This window comes from Tympanuchus pallidicinctus, unplaced genomic scaffold, assembly GCF_026119805.1.
Source record: "Tympanuchus pallidicinctus isolate F22 unplaced genomic scaffold, pur_lepc_1.0 scaffold11, whole genome shotgun sequence".
In the NCBI taxonomy this organism is placed as follows: Eukaryota; Metazoa; Chordata; class Aves; order Galliformes; family Phasianidae; genus Tympanuchus; species Tympanuchus pallidicinctus.
The window spans coordinates 23,341,842-23,363,150 of record NW_026294627.1 but is presented as its reverse complement, the minus strand read 5'-3'; the positions used below and the strand labels follow the sequence as shown (position 1 = coordinate 23,363,150).

General features: G+C 40.3%; 1 protein-coding gene across 1 annotated transcript in view; it reads left to right on the top strand.

The window, feature by feature from the left end:
* The window catches only part of FOXO1 (forkhead box O1), a 62,096-nt gene extending 42,479 nt beyond the window's left edge, over positions 1 to 19,617 (top strand). Inside the window, exons 2-3 of the mRNA XM_052670847.1 lie at positions 13,734 to 15,090; positions 15,480 to 19,617. Coding sequence (XP_052526807.1) covers positions 13,734 to 15,077 — 1,344 coding nt within the window. The 3' untranslated portion in view covers positions 15,078 to 15,090; positions 15,480 to 19,617. The remainder of the gene's footprint in view (positions 1 to 13,733; positions 15,091 to 15,479) is intronic.
* The last annotated feature ends 1,692 nt before the right edge of the window (positions 19,618 to 21,309 follow it).

Sequence of the window (21,309 nt, the reverse complement as noted above, 5' to 3'; positions counted from 1 at the left end):
ATTCTTTGGTCATTCTGATTCTTAATTTTTTTTTTTCACATTTCAGTAATTAACAGAAAAAAAAAAAAGACTGGAATAGGTGACATTTGCTAAAGGTTTTATTCACTCTGTTTAAAATTCATTATTGTTTTAAAGATACAGAGCAAGGAGATTTATATTTTTGTTGCCAAAATTATTCAGCTGCTCCTCTCTTTGGAAAATCAGTCAAATGTATGTATGAATGTATGTGCAGGGAGGGAGGTGGGGGCTGGCTGTTGTTTTTTTGAGCAGGCTTTGGGCAAGATAGCTCTAAGCTCCCTTATCAGATGTCCCAAAGATGCCTCTCTGTGAAGGAAGTAGGCAGCAGTGGAGCAGTGTAGCAGGGGTCTTTGTGTAATTGATGGAGAAGGAAAAAGGAGGATTGAGCCCACATGCCTTTTGTCAGTTTCCATTATTTCAGCCTGACACTTACTATGAGCTTTTAGGAAATAGCTCCTGAAATCTGCTGATCCCTTGACAATTTCATTAAAAGAGTGTATAAGAGGGTACTAATCTCTCTTAACATAGTAATTGGTGCATAGATATCTTCAAGGTACTAGGTTGAGATCCTTCACTCACTGCTCTAAAGCTGAGTTTTGGAAGTACCTTTATCACAGAGCCCGTCTTGGAAGCAGTGTTCTTTCCTTCAGCTCTCTCCCTTTACTGGATAAATGAGGAAGGTTGAGTTAAATCAAGACAGTTGTTAACTGTAGTCATTTTAAGGGATACAAACTTGAGCTTGCAGCAAACAATGACTAGCTTGTAAATGCTGAGGTCAGGACTCTTCTTCTGTTGTTATCTTCACTGATTTTATTTCAGTGGGGGAGTAGTGAATGGGGGAAGAGGAAAGGAAGGAGAAGGAGTAGGATAGATAAGCATTCCTACTGTTATTTAAGGCCTAGTGCTTATACATTCAATATTGCTCCAGTGTAAAAGAAGATAAACTGCCGTTATTGATGCTTACTCTCAACTTCTGCCACTGCCATTTTAATGCTTCAGACACCAACTTTGTTAGGCAGAGACTCCCTTACAGTATTGTTTTATTGGTGTGGCTCCTTTGATGTAGCTTTGTCAAGCTGGCCCTATTAAATTTAACACAAAAGAGGAGGGTGATGATGGCTGATGTCAAGCTTGGTATACGCACAGCTGATGGCAGGGGATGAGAAAAAGTAGTGGGTTGTGCACATGGTCCTATGATGAAGAAAACCATGTTTGCCTTAATTATTTTTGTCCAGTTGGTAATGGTTTGGCTCAGCTGAATCTCCAGTTGCTGTGCTGCAAGGGCTGACATAGCAACTTTTTAGGTTTACAGCTAGAGAACCTCTGCAAACTCTTTGGATTTACAGGCATGTAGGTGTACTCTTTCTTGTAATTGTTCTTGTGCTTTTATTTACTTAAACACATAAAATATAGGGATGGGGGAAGGATTCTGTTGTTGCTGGTTTGCTGGAAAGATTTCTGCTTCAAAAAAGAATGGTTTTTTTTTTGAAGGCTATGGTGCTCTGAGGTTTGCCTCAGTAGGTTGCAGATGTCTGTGGGACTGGGGAATTATCTTGCCAATTTACCTTAATTTGTAAGTGTTGGTAATCTAGAAAATGGGATTTTTCAAAGTTTTTTCAATGTTAAAATGATCCAAAATAAGGTGTTTTTAAAAGGGGTTATTCTCTTGGCCCACTGAGAACAGAAAACACTAGTTATCTGTGCCTGTATTTTTGGAGGACTGCAAAAATTAAAACATTGTATCAAGAATCAAGCTCTTCTATTTTGAAGATAGATTTTTCTAAGATGGCCAAAAGGAATACGTAGTGAAATAGTCATGTTTCTTTCAAGGTGGAAGGAGACAGAAATCCTGCTCCATGGGAACACAAAGCTTGAAAAATAGCATCCAACTTAATCCTATTAAAAATCCCTGAGAAATTCCTTGAAAAGCAGTTCTGAAAATTCCGCTTAGCAGCTGACAGTTTTTTATGGATTGATGTGACTTCTAGAACATTTCTCCTTTTGGGAATCCCGAGGGCATGCGCCTAGGAGTTGCAATGGGAGAGCAGCAAGGATGAGCAGGGGGATGGCATGGAGTTCAGAGTCCCTTTTCTAACTTTCTGCCTCAGTGTTACGATGAACATGGGCAAACAGTGCTGTGCCTGGTCTCTTCCTCTTCCAGCTGCCTGTGCTACTGGCACTGCCTGTGTTTACGAGCTGCCTGTAGAAGAGTTTTGCTCATTTTTTCCCTTTAATTTATAAATCAACCTCCAGCAAATACAGTTACTTTAGATTCTTCTCCATTTATACATCCTGTTCATTACTCGTTTTTTTTTTGTGTTGTCTTCTGGCCAATCATAGCTCTATTTACAGGTTGAAAAGCTGCATAAAATCATGGATTATCTCCTTGCTGTTGTAGATTAGCAGTGGACAGGAAGAAAGCTGAAAATACTGAGCAGGCAGTGTATTGCTGCATAGGCATTTAATGTTGATGGAGTGTGATATAAGTAAGAATACTCCTTGTTTCCTCTTTGCTGTTCAAAACAACCTGAAACATGTTATGACCAACATCTAAACAATAACTGCAAAAGTAAAAACAAAATTTTTAATAGAGAAGAGCGTGGCCTGCCAAATACTGTGCTTAATTTATGCCTATATGAATAATCAACAAACCAAATACTTGAAAACACCTGATCCTCTGCGGGGATGGAGTTAGTTTCTTTTTAAAACAAAATGAAAATGTGGAAGCATTCCCTGTAAAATTTTCAAAACTGAAAGTAATCAAAAAAATAAAAGAGCAGTAAGGGTTGCAATGCCTGCTGGAATTTGTCAGCAGTTTGATGAATCTGGACATAAATCCATAGATGTATCAATGAAAAATAATTATAAAACTTCACGAACAAACTTGGCTAGATGCACAATATTGGAAACATGCTTCAGATGCATGCTTTTTTTTTTTCTTTTTTCTTTTTTCTTTTTTCTTTTTTCTTTTTTCTTTTTTCTTTTTTTTTCTGTTTCATCCTTGTTTTTAAAGAGACCCTTCTGTGATCCACAGAATAACTAACTTCCTGTGTAGGAATTGCAAATGACAGCTCCTACTGCTGACATTCCTGCTATTTTTAATCTGTTTTAGGTTTTTGTCCTGTGAGGTTCTTTCTGTCTTTTTTTAGAGGTGAGTGCCCCATTCTGACCTATCAAGCAAATGCTCTCAGAAAAGTGCTTGTGCATCTCCAGAGTCTGTGTTGCCTCTATCTTGGAGCATCCCCAAGAGGGAAAACTAAACCTAAAGAACTAGTGACACTTTTGGTCACTTGTCTCCCCTGTACTCTCACTACAGTGCTGGGGAAATCTAGAGGAGAGCTCCTCCACTTTGTCTTGAGGCAAGGGCATGGAAGGGATGGGTAGCCCAAGGCAGCCTTTGTGATTGAGAAGCTGGATGTCACAGTCCTTAAAATTGAATAAGGAGCCAGGCAGGTTCTATCTGCCCAGTTACCCATGGGCTTCTCACTGAGGAAGAGTGGGAGCAGTGGTGGTGAAATTTGCACCAGCCAAGACAGTGACCTCTAGGAGGAGGAAGCCTAATAGAGCTTTTAGGGATTGGGAGAATTAGTGAGGGAGAATGGGAGTGGTTTTTTTTTTTCTGAATTGAGTGTGGTTGTGGATGTCCCACCTTCTGATCTCAAGCCTCCAATTGATTTCTTAACATCTTCTAGGGACAAGAAAGATTGAACAGTCTTCTTTCTCTTTTTCTTTCTTTTTCTTTTTCTTTTTTTTTTTTTTTTAAATGAAATGAGTGAGGGCTGTGTTCTGCAGAAAACACCAACAGGCTTTTGCAGAAACTCTCGTACACTCAGTCTTTGTTTTGCCTCCTGTCCTGAAGAATCAGTGGTTTCTCCCTGACTTGGCCTGGCATGAACACGATGGCAGAGTCCTTCCCAGGACTCACTGTTTTGCCCCTGGGTGTCCCCAGTGTGCCCAGAGCCTCCTTGTGCTAGGTTCTGTTCTGGTGAGAGCAATGGAAGAATGAGTGAAATCTTCTCTGAGCAGTCTCAGTGAGGCCGGTCTCCTTCCATACATCAAATGCAATAGGAGGGGAGATTGGCTAAACCTTGTCAGCAGGGAAAAAAAAAGAGGAACAACAGCGCCCAAAATGCTTAAGAAAGCTCATTTTTGCATAGCAGTATCCCACCCTGCTGTCTTAATTTATGCTCAGTATGATTCTGCATCTCTGTCATAGGTGTGTAGTGAAAAGAAGGCCTTAAGTTTTCTTGTGTTGTATCTTCCTTTTTATGGCCCTCATTGTAATATTTTCCTTTTAAAAAAAAAAAAGTGTATTTGGGTAGTATGATGAATGCTAATGTACTCTTGGACTTTATTAGTTCTGTTCTTGTCTTTAAAGACTTGCTTTTCTCTTGTCCTTTTTACTCTTCTGAGAGTTGGGGAGAGAGGGAAGCAAGTAAATACAGAGCTGATGATTTAAGTCATTGCTGCCAGATGACATTCTATGGGAATGTGGACTTGCCAGTATGTAGATTGTAAATAGTCCTTTGATTTAATAAGGGTCTGCTAAGTACAGAGCACAGCCTACAGTAGTGAGGGAATAGGAACGCTTCCAAAACTGGTGTGAGGGAAGAAATTCTCCTTTAGATTTCCTTCCCCTGCTCTGAGAAACAGAGCTCTGCTTCCCACAGCCTGCTGAAATGTGGGTTGTGAGTACGTCCACGGGTAACTTTGTTCATTGTTGGTGCAGCTCATTTTGCAAAATTGGGTGATCATGGCTTTATAACGCTGAGCAGATGTCATGAAAGCCAATGATGAGCACCAGCGCTTCTTGAAGCTGCAGTCTGGAGAACATCACAGACAGCAGCATTCAAGAAGAGGATGCTGGCATGAACACTGCAACCACCCGCCATGAGTTCGCTGTGCCCTGAGACCCCCGTGAGAGAATACAAACTGAAAAGCCTTTAAGTTTAGACCACACCTTATTTGAAAAAGGGGTGGCCACCACTGGCTAGACAGTGGAGAGGGGCAACGTACACATGGAATATAGCTCAAGGCTACAATGAAATTGGGTTAATGCTTTCTGTGGGCACTGCAGTAGTAAATCATGTTATATAAAATCTGCTATGCTGGGACCAGGCTTGAACTGGAAACAGCTCTCCAGAAGAGAGACTGTGCTGGTGGTCTGGCATGCTTCTCTAGTGAGGAAAAAACTGTACCAAGGCAAACTGTGTTCAAAGAAGCTGTGTAGAAACATAGTATGTTGTATATACCTAGGTTGGTGCTGCCTTTTGGGGATGCATGAAAAGAAGTAATTGTAAATCAGGACTGGCTTCTTGTAACTTTGGAAAAAAGAACAAGTATTAAAAATAGAACACAAAGTGAAATGAATGAATATTGGTGGCACAAGGCAATATCTACATATTTGGAGATGATGCAGTAGGTTAAAGAGAACTTAAATCTAGTGCTGTTTCAGCTATTTTAATAAAAACTTACAAATCCATTTTTTCTGTTAGGATTTTGTTAACAAGAAAATAATGCTTTGTTTTCTTTTTATGAGCAAGATGGATACAGGGAGAATTGACGAGAGGAAAAATAAATAGACAAAATGATGACTTCATGCACTGGACTATGCTCATGTACAAAAGAAACCAAAGGGAAGAGAAATGTCCCTGTCTTCTTCCCTCCATTTCTCATGGTTGCTACAGCAACATCAGCAACATGAGGTGAAATCCAAAGGGTTGTTTTCTTAAGTTGACACTGTCCCCTTCAAATGTAAAATGTTCAGAACTTTTTCCACTAGGTGAGGTAAAGAATCTCTAAAGATGCAACGAAAACAAATAAAACCAATCAACTCCGTTTTATTCTCCTTTTAGCAGTTTTGGGGTCTACACTTGAATTTTGATGGCCAATCATTGCACTTTATGTAGACAAAATGAAGATCAAATGCACAGTGAGATGCAGTGTAAGATACTCAGCCCGTAAATGGAAGGCTTTGCCCTTCTTTTTACAAGACTTGCAGTTTCCTTCAGCCTGGGATTTCCTGTGGGGCACAGCTAACCCTGCTGCAAAGGAAGCTTGCTGCTTTCATTGATTCTTTGTTTCTTGAAAACTAGTATTCAGTGACACCCATGTCCGGAGAATTTTGCTCCTTTACTTGCTTGATGAAGAAAATACTCTCTCTGCTAAACTGGTACAAGTATGTAAAGTATGTATTTCTCTCTCTCCCTCTCTTTTATCCATCTTTACAAAGTCAACCCAAATTTTACATTATTGCAACTGTGCATCCCCTTTGGTGTTTTCTTTTCAAGGTAAGAAATACATACAGGCTTGGTGGCTCTATTGGAAAAAAAAACAACAAATGCTTTTCTGTTGCCCTTGCCAGATGAGTTTGTGCTTTGTGGGTGTCATGGGTGCAGAGCTGCAGGTACACAGGGCTCCATCCCTGCATCCATGGCCAGAAACTGGTGTCTGCTCCTTCTCTGTCTCCTTAAGGAGAGGTCTGTGATGGGGCAGCAGAGATGTTGCAGGTTAAGTGAGTCCTCAAGCCTTTCCATTACTTGTAAATCCATCAGTTAATGACAATCATTCCAGCAGTCTAGGCAACAGATGATTTTGTGAAAGCAAAAGGTCTTAATCCACAAAGATGAAGAGAAGAGGATGTGTGGTTCTATGGTAAAGCAATTGTAAAGCAATTCCAATTGAAACCCAACCTTTGGGTTAGATCTACTTGTACCTTTACAGAGACAAGCGACAAATGACCCTATTTGGTCTTTATCCAGGACTTTAAGCATTTAAAGTTGATGTTAACCTTCAGGCAGAGGCTTGGATATTTCCAATTTTTTAACTTAGCCTCTTACAGCTTTTGAAGCAATCATATCCTTTTTTGTTGTTTCCTGGAACTTCTCTGAGTATCTACAAAGGGCAGTACAAAATTTGAGCCCTATTTTCAAACTGTGTTGTTTCTTACCTCAGTGGTTTCACCAGGACTTTCACCTATTTCTCTCCTTAGTGCTACTTCTTTATGATAATGTTTTTGTAGTGCTCCTCTTAAGATTATCTGCTGGCCTAATATACTGATAATATTGACATCCTTAGCAGGTATACACATTTGTACCTCATCGTTTGAGCTAGCAAATGTCAATAAAAGGCAACTTAGATTTAAAAAGGGGAAAGGGGCAAGCTTTCTATAAACAGTGCAGTAGTCTTTGTGATGAATTGGGTGTAACCGTGGAGAGTGGCAGAGGTGAAGCAGGCTGTCTGTTAAACAGGAAATGAGTGATTAACATTTTTTGTCCTACTGATCATAATTATTCCCACTGGCTGAAAAAAATAAACACCTCTCGGTGTCTCTTTACTGCAGTTGCAGAATAAAATTTTAAGCTGTTAGTCATTCTGGCATTGTACAGATGAACTACTACTTCATTACTCCAAATGGTTTTATTTATTTTAATAAACTTTGCTTATAATTGGGATTCTTGTTTACCTTGTAATAATCTCTCTGTGCTCTGCACTCAGCAACAGCTTTGCCTCAGACCGTTATCCCTACTGTAGTGCTTGCATCCTGTGGTTGCTGCATTAGAGCCTGCAGTGACTAACAGGGATACTGTCTGCCACGGATCACAATGGCTTTCCTCGTGGCTCATTGCACTGAAGATAATTCTAATCTCTGTAATCCCTTTGGGTGTACATTAGAGGTGCTGAGTAGCAATAATCTTGGCTGTGATGTCACTCAACAGGTTATCTGCAGGTCTTCTCTGTCTTACCTTTCTTGATCAAATTAGTGAACTCTTCAAAATGTACTTCGTTTTTTTTCTTTGAAGGAATTGACATATCCCTGACGTCAGCATGTTGATTGATTGAATCCTTTATCAGTTTTTCTCTTTTATCACCTCGACTTGATGTCAAAGCACGCAGGTTGTGCATACAATCCTGCTTTGCTACTTTGCATTACAGATGTGATTGCAGCAGAGCCTGGTTCTGAGGGGAGAGTTAGGAGAAGGCTTTGTGAGAGGTGAGGAGCCCATCTGCTGTGGCACACAGACTTCAAAATGTTCCTCTTCAGTGAGGCTTCAGTCCTGGCCTCCCACATCACTAAGGAAGTAAGGAATCAGAGTCACAGAATGACTTGGGTTGGAAGGGACCTTAAAGCCATCCAGTCCCAACCCCCTGCCTTGGGCAGGGTTGTCACCCACTTGATCAGGCTGCCCAGGGCCTCATCCAACCTGGCTTTAAAATGCTGCTTCTTCATCAGAAGCATATATGCATATACATATATTTACATTCCATATTTGTGGAAAACTTGTATTATCTATCTACAAACAGGAATCTTTTTCTTTGTCAAGCACTTGTCTTTTTCTGCTGGTCGCAACAGCAGTCTTTGTTTGGATTGTTCTTGGGTTTTATGCTCACCTTTTCTAAATGCCCCTGTAGAGAAAGTAGGAAGGTGTTAACATTTTATTAGAAATGTCCAAATTGCAAGCATGGAAAAATACTTTAAAGGAGGCTGCCTAGAATGAAGATTAATTATATATCTTTTTTATAGTGGTTGGGAATTCTTCAAATACATGTCAGCAGAGTTGTATCCTGACATGTGATTATGCCAAGTCCTTAAACACCAAATTCTAGAGCTGTGTGTGTATTTTCTGTTACTGCATGTTATGTTTCAGAGGAGAGAGCTCCAGAGGTGGTAAAATCCCCTCCAGTCCAGGGTGCATTGTGGGGCAAGGGGATGCAACCTGGAGGATAGCCAACCCTTTGAAAGCTGTGGAGAGGAAGTGCAGTAGGGTATAAATCCATGGACTTAACTGCAGAAGGAGCAGGACTTAGATTATTGTCAGTGAACTATGGGCACAATAGATGCTTGTGTCCAGGAGAGGCGTGTGTAGTGGTCGTATAGTGATAACATACAGTCTGCCACATTCTTGTACATTCACTCAGGGAACAAAAGATTGCTGAAATCTCTTCAAATGGAACAATCTGAGAAAGCATCTCCATGTTTGGAGATGATGTTTTGTGTGTGGTGTTCTGGGAAAGACTCTCACTATGCCACCATCTGTAATGAAAAACACAGAAATGCAGTACAAGGTCCCTTGCAGTGTTTCTGCGCTTTTTCTAGCTGAAACTTCTTAGCTGTGTAGGACAAAAATGGAGTCAAACAAAAGCACCCCCCTAAGAACAAAGGACCCAAAAAAGCATGACCTGTTTGGGAGGAAATCCTGCTTTTCCACCTTCATGCAGCTGCAGGTGGCAAATTGCCAGCCTCTTCTAAATATGACTCTTAGACCTGAGGCTAAGTGATATGCTTTCTGTCCATACTATTATTATTATTTTAGAATGGCTGAGGCTCCAAGAGGAGGGTGATTTGAACATCTGAAGCTGCAGTAAAATTCCAGTACACAAACCTAGAGAGACAGGTCTGACGTCCTCTGTAACAGCCTATGTAAATGCTGGGTCTTTCCTTCTCTCCTGCCAGGCTTTTGCTTTGGTATCCTCTCCATGAAAGTCACCAATTAACATCATTTCATAGTGATGATGTTAATTGATAGGTCTATGAACTTCACTTCTACCAGTCCTCAAACCTAACTTTCTTACAAAGCATCTTCCTATTGAAATATTGTTCAACTCTCCATTAAAATAAAAAGGCAATCTCAAGTCTCATCTCGATTCCTTATATTTTTTTCTGAATCACTGTTATCTTAGAGGGTTATGTCAAAAGCAGTATTGAAGTGTCACATTTACAGCTTTATCTCACCCTTCCAAATCTGCTTTAGATTTTGCTTAGAGAGATCAGAGAATTACAGTCAGATGCTGTTCCCCTGTCTGTGTTTACAGCCATTTCCACTGATGCTAGTGTCAACTGACTGACAACACTTGTAGACCATTCCCTTGAATAAATTGACATAATAAGTAAAGGACTGCTGAGATGACTTCTGAATGAAAAATTGGTGGGCAATCATAAGACTGCTAATTTTTATAGATACACTTAGCCTGTCTTGCTCTTACATAACTGCCTCACACTTAGTTATGGCTGCATCTGTCTCCAGAGGCTGAGTCCTTCACCTTTATTGCCATACTGGTGAATCTCTTGTCCAAGATGCTGTGGTTTGCTTTATTGTAGTACCACTGGCATGTGTGCTTTGGTAGCAGATTTGTGATAGGAGATTGCTTTTTTTTTTTTTTTTTAATTGTTTCTTTTTCAGTACCAATTGTTGCAACCAATCCTTTTTCTCTCATTTAGGTGGCTATCACAGCACTGTAGTTGAACAGGGAGGGAAGGAGCCCCCAGTAGGGGACCCACGCAGGCTTTTACAACACTTGAGTCTCACAGCTCTCAGAATACTCTCAGTTCCACAGTTTGATCCTGGAGAAGGCTGCAGTGAGCCTGCACTGTTGGAGAGGTCTTGCAGTAAAGTTATACAGGAGCTCTACTTTCCTCTCCCATACCTGCTCCAAGGAATGGGGTGGAAGAAAGATGGCCAGCGTACCTGTATGTCCTCTCTTCAAGTACAGGCTTACACTGTTGTTAAGTTCAATAAAGCAACAATGTTTTCAAGATGTTTCTCTTTAGTAAAACACCAAAACAATTCACTGGGAAAAAAAAATAATTAAATAAATCTACTTCCATTGTAAGGCTTCTTTTTTTTTCAGCAGTTATTCAGATTAATCTTCAGCTGCCTGTTTAAAGAGTATCTCTTGGGCTCAAATACAGTAGGGATCCAGGAATTACATGTCTCAGACTTATTGTTAGTAAATGTAAATCAGTTTCAATTTATTTGTTGTTTAGAAGAAGAAGCAGGGTATTCTTGTTGCGATGTGGTTCAGTTTCAAGAAATGTCAGTAAAGTAGATGAATAATGTCAGTGTGCAGAATCAAATGAATCATTTTTTTTGGCTTCGTTAGTTTTATTAGCTGGTAGTTGCTCATTACATAGAAGGCAAATATTGGTATTGCATATTTTGACTCTTCATCAGCAAGGACCACCAATACCTGTATCCATAGCACCTGATCTTCTTGCTCAACTATGGCTGAAATGTGAAGTACATGCTGACGTTTGAAGGCCAAATGGGAGCAAGCTTCCTGAGCTTCATCTCAAACATGCAGACTCAGTCCCAGGAAACACCCCACAGGTGGCAGCAGTCTGGCTCGAGTCGTAATGTGGGTTTGATAAAATTCCAACGCAGATGCTTTCAGGCTGACCTGGAACTCATTGCTGTGCTTGGGAGCTCAGCTGGACATGTAGCCAATTGCTTTGCGTATCCTTCAGGTTGGCTTTGGGAGGCTTTGCTTCAAAGTCTTGCCAGAAGCCGGCGTTCGAAGCAACTTAGAGCACGCTGAGGCGGTGGGGCTGCGGCTCGCGGTGCCGCTTCTATGGCTGCCAAGTTCCACTGCTGAAACTATACTTTTTTATCAGGTCCTGTTTGCGTCTGGCAAAGATCTGTAGACACAACATCATTAACAGCAGTGCATATTTTCACAAGATTTACCTCTTCAACACTTTTTCCAAGTTAGTAAATCATAGCTTCTTTAATGTCCTGCTGGCTGCGTGAAAAACAGGAATTTATGTAACAAGCTCTGGTTTGCAAACCTTTTCCTGTTAGGAAAATTTTTTTTTTTCATTGTTGGCAGCATTAGGAGACAGCTCTGTTACTCAAAGAGTGACCTCAGATGTCCTCAGTGCAATAATACCAGATTATAATATTTTTGATGACTAAGGAATAGCAGTAATTTCTTAAATATTTAACGCTTCTCTTGCGGAAAAAAGAGAGTTGAGCACGAGCAGAAGATTTTCACTGCCTGATGTTTTGCATGCCTTATACGCTTATTTTCATAGTAAACACTCAGCCTAAGCCAACTGGGTATGTTTACAAAATACAATAAAAAACTGAACTGGCGCAGGAGGTTTTTTAATCAACAGACGTGCAGAACAACTTTCTTGCGACATTGCTAACTCTGGAATTGTGTCAGCCTTTAATTCCGCTTTGGCCCTACAGTGAAAACAAAGGGCTGGCAGGGCCAGCTCCCTGCACTCCTCAGCCCTTCCAACCACAGCCACGGGCAAGTCCAGGGAAAGATCTTTGGGCTTACCCTCCTGACATGATGCTAACACTGCATTACTATGATGTCAGGTCAGACGGGGGGGAGCAGATGCTTGCCTTGAGCCCCAGAAGGCACTGAGCACCACAGGCCTAAAGCTATGCAGAGGGGAATTCCGCATGATGATATTTTTATGGGGCTGCATGTGGTGAAAATAACATTTCGAGGCTTTGTCACTGGATAGGAGATGAGATTTTGATTGCAAAGTTACTGCAGTGAAGAGATATAGTCCTATTGCAATTAGGTAATATCATAAAGATGGGCTTCCTTTCAAAACTGAATAAGGAAATGCTGAAATTGTTGCTGGTGTTGATCTAACTGGGATGATTTATTAAATGGGATGGTTCTCTGGATGGGAAGAAGAGGTTGGAAAGGCTTCTGAAGTTAGTCAGACGGTTTGACTAGCAATTGGGCTGGCTGAACCGTGAGCTACCATGATGATGTCTTCTGCCATCTTCTGCTGTCCAGGGGCACTTAGTGACCCGTCTGGTGTGAGGCTGTGCTCCTGTGGGGACATCCTCAGGGTGCTGCAGTCTATAAGGTGTTAACAGTCTCTGGTCCAGGACTGTTTGCTGTTTTAATCTGCTGATGATTAGCCCTAGAGTAACCATTCCTGTTGGGCTCTTCAGGTGGCCAGGCCTGCTTTTGCCAACTGGCTTTCCATAATCCACACTGTGCCATGGCTGTGGCAGAAAATTGGAGCTTCTGATCTCTGATTTGAGCAAGATGACTTTTTCCACCTGACATGGCTCCCTATGACTGTTGATGCTTTTCTTTTATCAGATAGATATATTGGGAATGAGGCAACATGTGCATATTGGCAGTAGCTTTGAGAAACTGGATGTGTGTGGGAGGACATTTAGGATCTAAGAGGTGAAGGAAGACCAACTTGCTATTACAAGTCACTTGTTAGCTTGTCAAACTGTAGGTTTAGATTCTTAAATTTTTTTTTTTTTTTTTTTTTTTTTTTTCTGATGAGGCATAGCTGGTGTCTGAGGAGATAATGAAAAGCTTCAGTATCCCCTGGTCAGTCTTGGCACAAGATGTCTTGTGCCCTCAGGTATTGCATGAATCAATGTTGCATATTAAAATGTTGATTTTGAAAGAGAAAGATGGTTTAAAGACTAACATTTTAAATTTTGTCAGTGCTATTTGCATTCCTTTCTCCCTTGTGATTTCTTAGGTGTTTAGTTATATTTATATACAAAAACTCAATCCTTGGTTTTCTTTGTGTTTTTGCGTTTGACAGAAGTCATTTGAACTTCACTAACATTCAGAGATACACATGCTGGCATATTTGTAGGGTTTAGAGAAATGTGTGATGAGATCCCATTACAAGGACCATAAAACAAGATCTAATATTTCTCAACTTTGCATAAAAGAAATCCCTGAAAGCCTTCAGGTTCAACTCATTAGACTGAAGCTGATAATAGGACCTTCAGTGGGCTTTTTGGTCTTCTGATATATTTTGCTTCCTAAATCTTGAACGTACTGAGCATCTCCTTTTATATAGCTGAATGTTATGCTGGGAACCACAGGTATGAATATAGCACTTGAAAACTAAGCTGTATGTAAGAGGTCTCTCTTTGAGTGCTATCACAAATGCAACCTGTGTTCTTACACCTTATTTTGTTTTTCAGAATTCAATCCGTCACAACTTGTCCCTGCACAGCAAATTCATCAGAGTGCAGAATGAGGGAACAGGGAAGAGTTCCTGGTGGATGCTCAATCCTGAAGGAGGAAAGAGTGGCAAGTCTCCTAGGAGGCGAGCAGCATCCATGGATAACAACAGCAAGTTTGCAAAAAGCAGAGGCAGAGCAGCCAAGAAAAAAGCATCTCTTCAATCTGGTCAGGAGGGAAACGGTGACAGCCCTGGATCTCAGTTCTCGAAGTGGCCTGCAAGCCCCAGCTCTCACAGTAATGATGACTTTGATAACTGGAGTACATTTCGACCTAGAACTAGCTCTAATGCTAGTACAATAAGTGGAAGACTTTCTCCTATTTTGCCAGAGCAAGATGACCTTGGAGATGGAGATGTGCACTCCATGGTATACCCATCATCAGCCACCAAAATGACTTCTACTCTACCCAGCCTTTCAGAGATGAGTAGTTCAGAGAACATGGAAAATCTTTTGGATAACCTTAATCTTTTGTCACCTAATACGTCAATGACTGTATCAACCCAGTCGTCATCTGCTACACTGATGCAGCAAACACCGGGTTACTCATTTGCATCTTCGACCACAAGTATATGTTCACCAAATCCAGACTACAGGAAATTTACATATGCTCAAGCTAGCATGAACTCTTTGCCCCAAATTCCTATGCAGACTCTTCAAGACAGTAAATCAAGCTATGGATCGATGAGCCAATTTAACTGTCCTGCAGGACTTCTGAAGGAGTTACTCACTTCTGATTCTCCTCCGCACAACGATATCTTGGCATCAGTAGACACTGGTGTTTCCCAGGCTGGTGGCAGGGCGCTGGGCCAAGGTGTACTGATGGTCACTAATTCGGTGATGCCAACTTACGGCAATCAGCCACCTCACAACAAAATGATGAACCCTAACGCCCGCCCTCACCAAGGACATAACCAGCCAACACCTGCAGTTAATGGCCGTGCCTTGTCACACACAGTGAACCCCATGTCACATACTTCAGGTCTAAATCGCTTGTCGACAGTGAAGACTTCGTTACAAGTGCCTATGAGTCACCAGATGCAGATGAATGCTATGAACCCATATGCCCCTGTTAACAGTTGCAACGGCTACGGAAGGGTGGGAATTGTTTCCCTCCACCAGGAGAAGCTTCCCAGTGACTTAGATGACATGTTAATTGAACGGTTGGACTGTGACATGGAGTCGATTATTCGTAATGACCTTATGGATGGAGAAACGTTAGATTTTAACTTTGACAGTGTATTGCCTAACCAAAGTTTTCAGCACAGCGTAAAGACAACCACACACAGTTGGGTGTCAGGATAGGATGTAGTAGGAGGTAAGCTGTGCTTTTTATAATAAATCTGAAAAACAGCTTAAAGGGAAGACAGATGTCAAATGCTTAAAACCTGGGCGATCGCTTTTGTTGGCACATGAAGTGCCTCTGTTCCAGTCAGTGGTTTTTTCAGTTCTTTATTAGTTTGTAAATCAGGTTTGCACTGGTGCACTGAGATCGCCGTGTACTGCCTTCTCCGACTTCATTTGCAGTGCTAATATTTTGCCGTTAGTATTTTGAACCAAAAAATTTCTGGTAACCAGTAGTTAATGAAAACGTTTTTCCCCATTTAATTTATTTTAAAGCTAGTTTGAACGTATTTTAATAGACTTCATCTTTTGGTGTGAATGTTAATTTGTTGTTATTGTTGTTGTTTTTTTTTTTTTCCCTAGGCTACGGTTAAATTCTCCAGACTTGTCTGACAGCAGGAACTGAGAAAAGCAGTACAAAGATGTCCTCCACCTTCCTTTTTAATTTTCTTGACAAAGCTGTGCGCGTACACTAGCTTTTTTTGGGGTCTTTTTTTTTTTTCTTTTCTTCTTCCTTTCGTCAGAGTTGGCAGCAGACTGATTATTTTCCTGTACAGGATGTTTGCCCAAGGTTTGCAGGTTATGTGCTGCTGTAGATAAGAACTGTGCCATTGGAAATTTCATTACTCTGAAGTGCCAAATCCACTACACCATATAATCACAGCAAAGACTCTTACTTACATCATGTCGTGCTTTCGGTTTTGTACAGTATGATCTGTAGAAGAATTGTTTTTTAAGACTATCTGTTTTGGTCCAAGAAAAGTTTATAAACTTTTGTAAGAATACTGTGATGATCTCATGCCCTACGTAAGTTTAACCTTCATTGATGTTACCTGTGTTCTGATGATTTGAGATAACTGTGGACTTGCCTTGCAGCAGTACGAACTGCTTCATTCTACTTAAAATTGTCACACATTTCATATGGGAACAGAGTAGCCGGTTTATATGATCCTACTAAACTCTCACTATTCAAAGCAAACAGTAGGTTAAATGCCATTTGATAAGTTACCTGTATTCATGTAAATTTATGCAAGAATATATCTGGATTTCATTGTCAGACTAATGACTTTGTTGTTGGACTTAAGATAATTTTTGGAATACTTTCCAAGCTATTTTTCTTATAATTAAAATCTACTTTTGTTACATAGGCAACTTGAAAAATAATTCTGAGATCTGGCAGCATTCATAACCTCTTCATTTTGTACAGTATTTTAACTGGATTAAGTACTTGTTTTTATAAATTTCCCTAGCACTTGGGAGTGCTAATAAAGGAAAAGCTTAATAAGTATATTGAATACAAAACATTTCTGTCCCTTTTTTGTTGTGTGATGTATAAAAATAGACAACTTTATGTTTAGGAAATATTTAATCAGTTTTATATATGCATTTTTAGAAACGTCATCTGCTTCTGCTATCATTTTAACTCTGACTACCACAAAGTGTTAAGTACTCATTGTTAGATGCTTGTACAGTGCTTCTTCACACTTATATTTATTTCATGGAGGTCTCATAATGTTTGTACACCTGAGAGCAGGACCATTTGGAGAAAATCCATGATTTTGATAAAATTAAAGACAAAATTGATCTTTTCCTTACTTGGCACTGGTTTTAGAGTCTGTCCGTGTTTTTGTCAGCATGCAGTATAACTGAGGTGGCAAAAGTGCTACATTTTAATGGCAGGCTAAAACTTGTGTGACACCCCATTACAGGAAAATAAAAAACAAAACTACTTTTTTTTTAAGTAAGAAAGAAAAAAGTAAGTGGGAAAGTTACACAAACTCAAGAACCTTGGGATAGGGGTGAATATTAATGATAGAGGCATTGTTCCTGTGGAAACACTTGGTCTTGTTTGAGAGGCACATTGACAGCTTCCTGAGGATTTTTAGGGTTGGGTCATTGATAAGAGATTTATCTTTTTTTTTTTTTTGCAGTTAATAAGGCAGTTTTCATGGTTGTGTGGAGCATGGGCCTCACCTGTCTTTCCATTGGTCTACACACCATTTGTGTTACAGAAATCTTTGGAGTTGATGGGACAAACAGTTTATGTGCTTGCAGAAGAAAAGGAGAAAAACGAATTTTCACTGATTGTGGTTTTGTCTATGATGCTCACAACTGGAAAATGCTCTAATTGAAACTCTGCTTCCCTGTAGTGATGCTGTATGGTGGAGAAAAAAATGGGATGTGCCAAGAAAATGAAGTTCAGTAACAAGCCATATATTTAATGATCCTGTTAGGACTTTCCTAAGACTCTGCAATGCATCTACTGGTGTGCTAGCATTTAGCACCCTGTTGGGCTTAAATGACTACTAACTACAGCTATTTTTTAGATATCTAATTACAGTTGTCAGCAGTTCCGGGGGTTCAGGGAGCTGTCCTGTGATACATGATCTCCCCCAGTGTGATAGTGGTTTTTGAACTGTTGAGCATTAATTGTTTGTAGTGCCGAAGCCTGAGCAAAGCAGCCTGCTTTTATGGCCAAAAACTTCAACTAGCATCGTCACCATCAACTTCACATTCTCTAAGACTTGATGGTAAACCCGGGCGGTGGGCTCACACATGAGTTTCTGAAGTTCTTTCTTTCTGCTGCGTGCACAAAAATGTTTGTTCCCAAATGAGGATTCATAGCACAGTTCAAAGTAGGCACAAAATCCACCTCTGTGTGCAAAGAAGGCAGTGCTTAACTAAGCTCTATGGGGTTGCAGCTAAACATGCTACATTTAACCATATACCTCCTGTTTATTATTTACTGCTACTGTACAAATTCCTAGATACAGGTATTTTCTTCCTTTCCTTTTATAACTATGAATATCATAAATGTAGCTGTCCCTGAGTTACAGCAGTCTGTAGGAAGCCCCTTTTAATTACTGAAAGAAAACAGTTGTAGATAATCAGAGGTTTTGGGTCGTGTGGTCAAATTTACTTTCTCTTGCATGGTGCCATCCTAATATTTTGCAATTGTAATTCTGGAATACTGTGAAGTCTGATGAAGGTGTTGTCTGCCTTGAAAGCAAACATTATGCGACCTCTGGTAATAAATCCTTTTCCAGTAAAAAGTACCGAGTTTCTGGAGTAACTTAGTTTGTCAGAATTGTTGTAAATGATTGGTTTGTGAATTGTGCGGATGATCTTACCTATGCAGCCTTGTTTTTGACTTTTCTGGTTTGTACTGTTATTAAAAGTTTATTGTATTATAGAGCTGTTCAGATATTTTAAATATAAAGATGTATTGTTTCCATAATATAGCTATATGATATATGTTTAAGTAGTAGATGCATTAATTGGAAAGCTCTGCTTTGATAAACCGACAGTTTGCCTACACTTATAAGCAAAAGTCACATTGCTTATTATTGGCTTAAGTCAACAGAGCGTCCCTAAGAAGAGAAGGTAAAATTGGACCAATTATAAAACAGTATAAAATTTGCACTTGTTAAACCACTGGATGTATGTTAGTACTTTTTTATTTTTTTACTGATTTGAAATTCCTATTTTCATGATGAAATTGCTAGGATCCTTAATTTATGACTGATTTTAAATAAGGTATTCTCATTATTATTATTATTATTTTGGTAATCATAATGTAAGATGCAGCATGGTTTATGCAAACAGAAAGCAAATTACCTGGCATTAAACCTGGCCTCCTTTTCGAGGGTGTTCCACAAACCAGCAATATCTGGAGAGATTGGCATGTACGTACCGCTAGCTCTACTTGCGAGTGGCGTGACAGCTCTTCAACGCTCCACTGCTCTGACTTAGTCACACAGCAGAATTGAAATTCAAACGTGGATATTTTCAGAAAAGTGCCTGATGTACTTCTACAGACACACGAGAACAATCCCTGACAGTTTGTTGTATAAAGCCATAAATGTATATAAATTATGTTCAAAAGGTTTTGTGTCCTTTCTTGTATACGGAGAATGAGATTTGTACCAGGATTCTACTTGTGATTAGTAATCCTTCTGCTCAGACGTTGTCGTAATCACTTTCCGTACCGCGTAATCTTTTTAATGATGATGATCCCATTTGGACAATCTTGATGGCATTAGCAATTTTATATGGAAAAATACCTCATGGTACCCAGTCTTGTCTGACAAGATGATACCATATTAACAAGCAAACACTAACTGCAGAATAGTTAGACAAATTTTCCATTACTTGGTATAAAGGAATTTGTCTCAGAATTACTTCTGGAATTGGAAGTGTGGCAGGTACAGGAACCTACTAGGGCTGTGTTACAAGTGTTTTATCACAGTGTGCTAAACGAAACTTGTTTACAAGTCTTTGAGACTAAACGCAAGAAGAATCCATGCCTGACTCTTAGTGCTCATGAGAGATTTTGTGTAGAGGCACTTTGTTACTGGAAGCTGCATTGCGCAGCACAGACCTGGTTGCCAGTGCTTCAGCAAGCCTAGTTCAGAGAAAATGGCAAAAAAAAAAAGTCCTGAAATCCTTTTGGAATGGGTATTTGTAAGTATAAGCTCTTAATAAAATTGCTATGACATGAGATGGTAACTAGTGTATCAGAATGTTATGTAACGCATTGTTAAAGAAGAAAAAACCTGGGGACACTAGCCATCCATCAAACTGCAGGAAAAGTTAGTCTTTTAAGTCCAAATTACATTAGATCCTAATGCTATTAAAGCGGGAGGGAGCCGGCTCTAGAGAGCCATTTTTCTCTTTTCTCTGCCTCTTCCATTAAAGTGAGACACTTCCCAAAGGCCTCTTGGCCCTTCTCCCTCGTTTCTGTCTCTCACTTCCCCTTCCTTCCCAAAGTTCATGCTTTCCCTACAAGTAAGAGTTTCTATGCCGAAAGTTTGTGCCATGTAGGCCAACCTGCACGCTGCTAAACTCTGTGGGAGCGCTGACGTGAGTGGAGAGAGCTGGAACATCCAATTTTTAATTTTTTTTTTTTTAAATTTAGATTGTGTTTCAAAACAGAGCTGGAAGAAAGGAGGAGAGGCTGCCAAAACAGGCAGCCAACAACACCCACGCCACCATAGTCTTGTGAGGCCCAGATCCTGGCTTGCCTGCAGGTGGGGAGGGAGAGGGCTGGTGGAGAGCTGCTTCCAATGAATTGCTGGCAAAAAATGCCAGTTTGATCTTAAAGTGAGCATAGGTAGACCTAAGGAGAGTGAGAGAACGCCAGCGTACTGCTGCACATAAAACCAGGCGACCTGAAGATATTTAAAAAATGATTTTCCCTTGTACTTTACGACGGTATTTTAGCTTTGCCTCTTTTATTTTTGCACGCTAGGAGAAAAGCTTGGAGTGGAAGGTGTCTTCACTGGTGTTCCCAAAAGCCTCACTTCTGAAATGAGAAGACAGTTAAGATCCAGAGATACACTGAGTGTTTGCAAAGCCGTTGTTGGAAAGGATGTGCATCTAATTGGTACATGAGTAGTTACTGCTGTCGGGAGAGATAGTCAAAGCTTGTCTCTTGGGAAGGGACTGGCTAGCAATTTGTGCCAAGCTGGCAACAAGGGATTTGAATCTGCTGATCAAGCATACAGACCTCAAAGCATCCTTGTGCTCTGAGTCAGTTCTGCATCAATGTAATAAACATGTTTTTGTGCGGAAACATCAGCCTTTCTGTCATGTCAATTGATAATCCAATTAGAAGTACAAATAGCCTTAGATGTTGCAGCTGGCTGTAGTGCAGCTGGTGTGCAAAGATGGGTTTTTATGAACACCCTGAGAAGGAGAAACTTGCACGGAGCAGTGCCTGTGGTCATGACCACTGCTGGAATTGCATGCAAATCCCTGTTCATTACCTGCTTATGTTTTGCCTGGGGTAACATTCTGGCATATGCCAAAATGATAGCTAAAATGAAGAGGCAGGGACAGCGCCCCATCTTATTTTATTTTATGTTTTTCTACTTGCTGTTGGACCCTGAGGCATTCAGAATTTTTGCATGTGTTTTTTTTCTTGCGAGTAAACTTCTTGCGGGGGAGATTGTCACTGCAGTGGTGGGAAAACTGATGAGGGCTTTGAGTACATCAAGAGGAGCACTGTAGGAAACTGATGGGTATAGGGCTATGGAGTGAAGAAAGAGGCAAAGAGACGGTTTGTAAATTGGAGCCTCAACATTTTACCTCCTTGCTGTGTGCAATCTAAAACTGCTTTTGCCATCCGTCAACACTAAGGTCTTTCCAAACAGTTGTATTTCCTTCTCAGTGCCCTAGAGTGATGTTACCT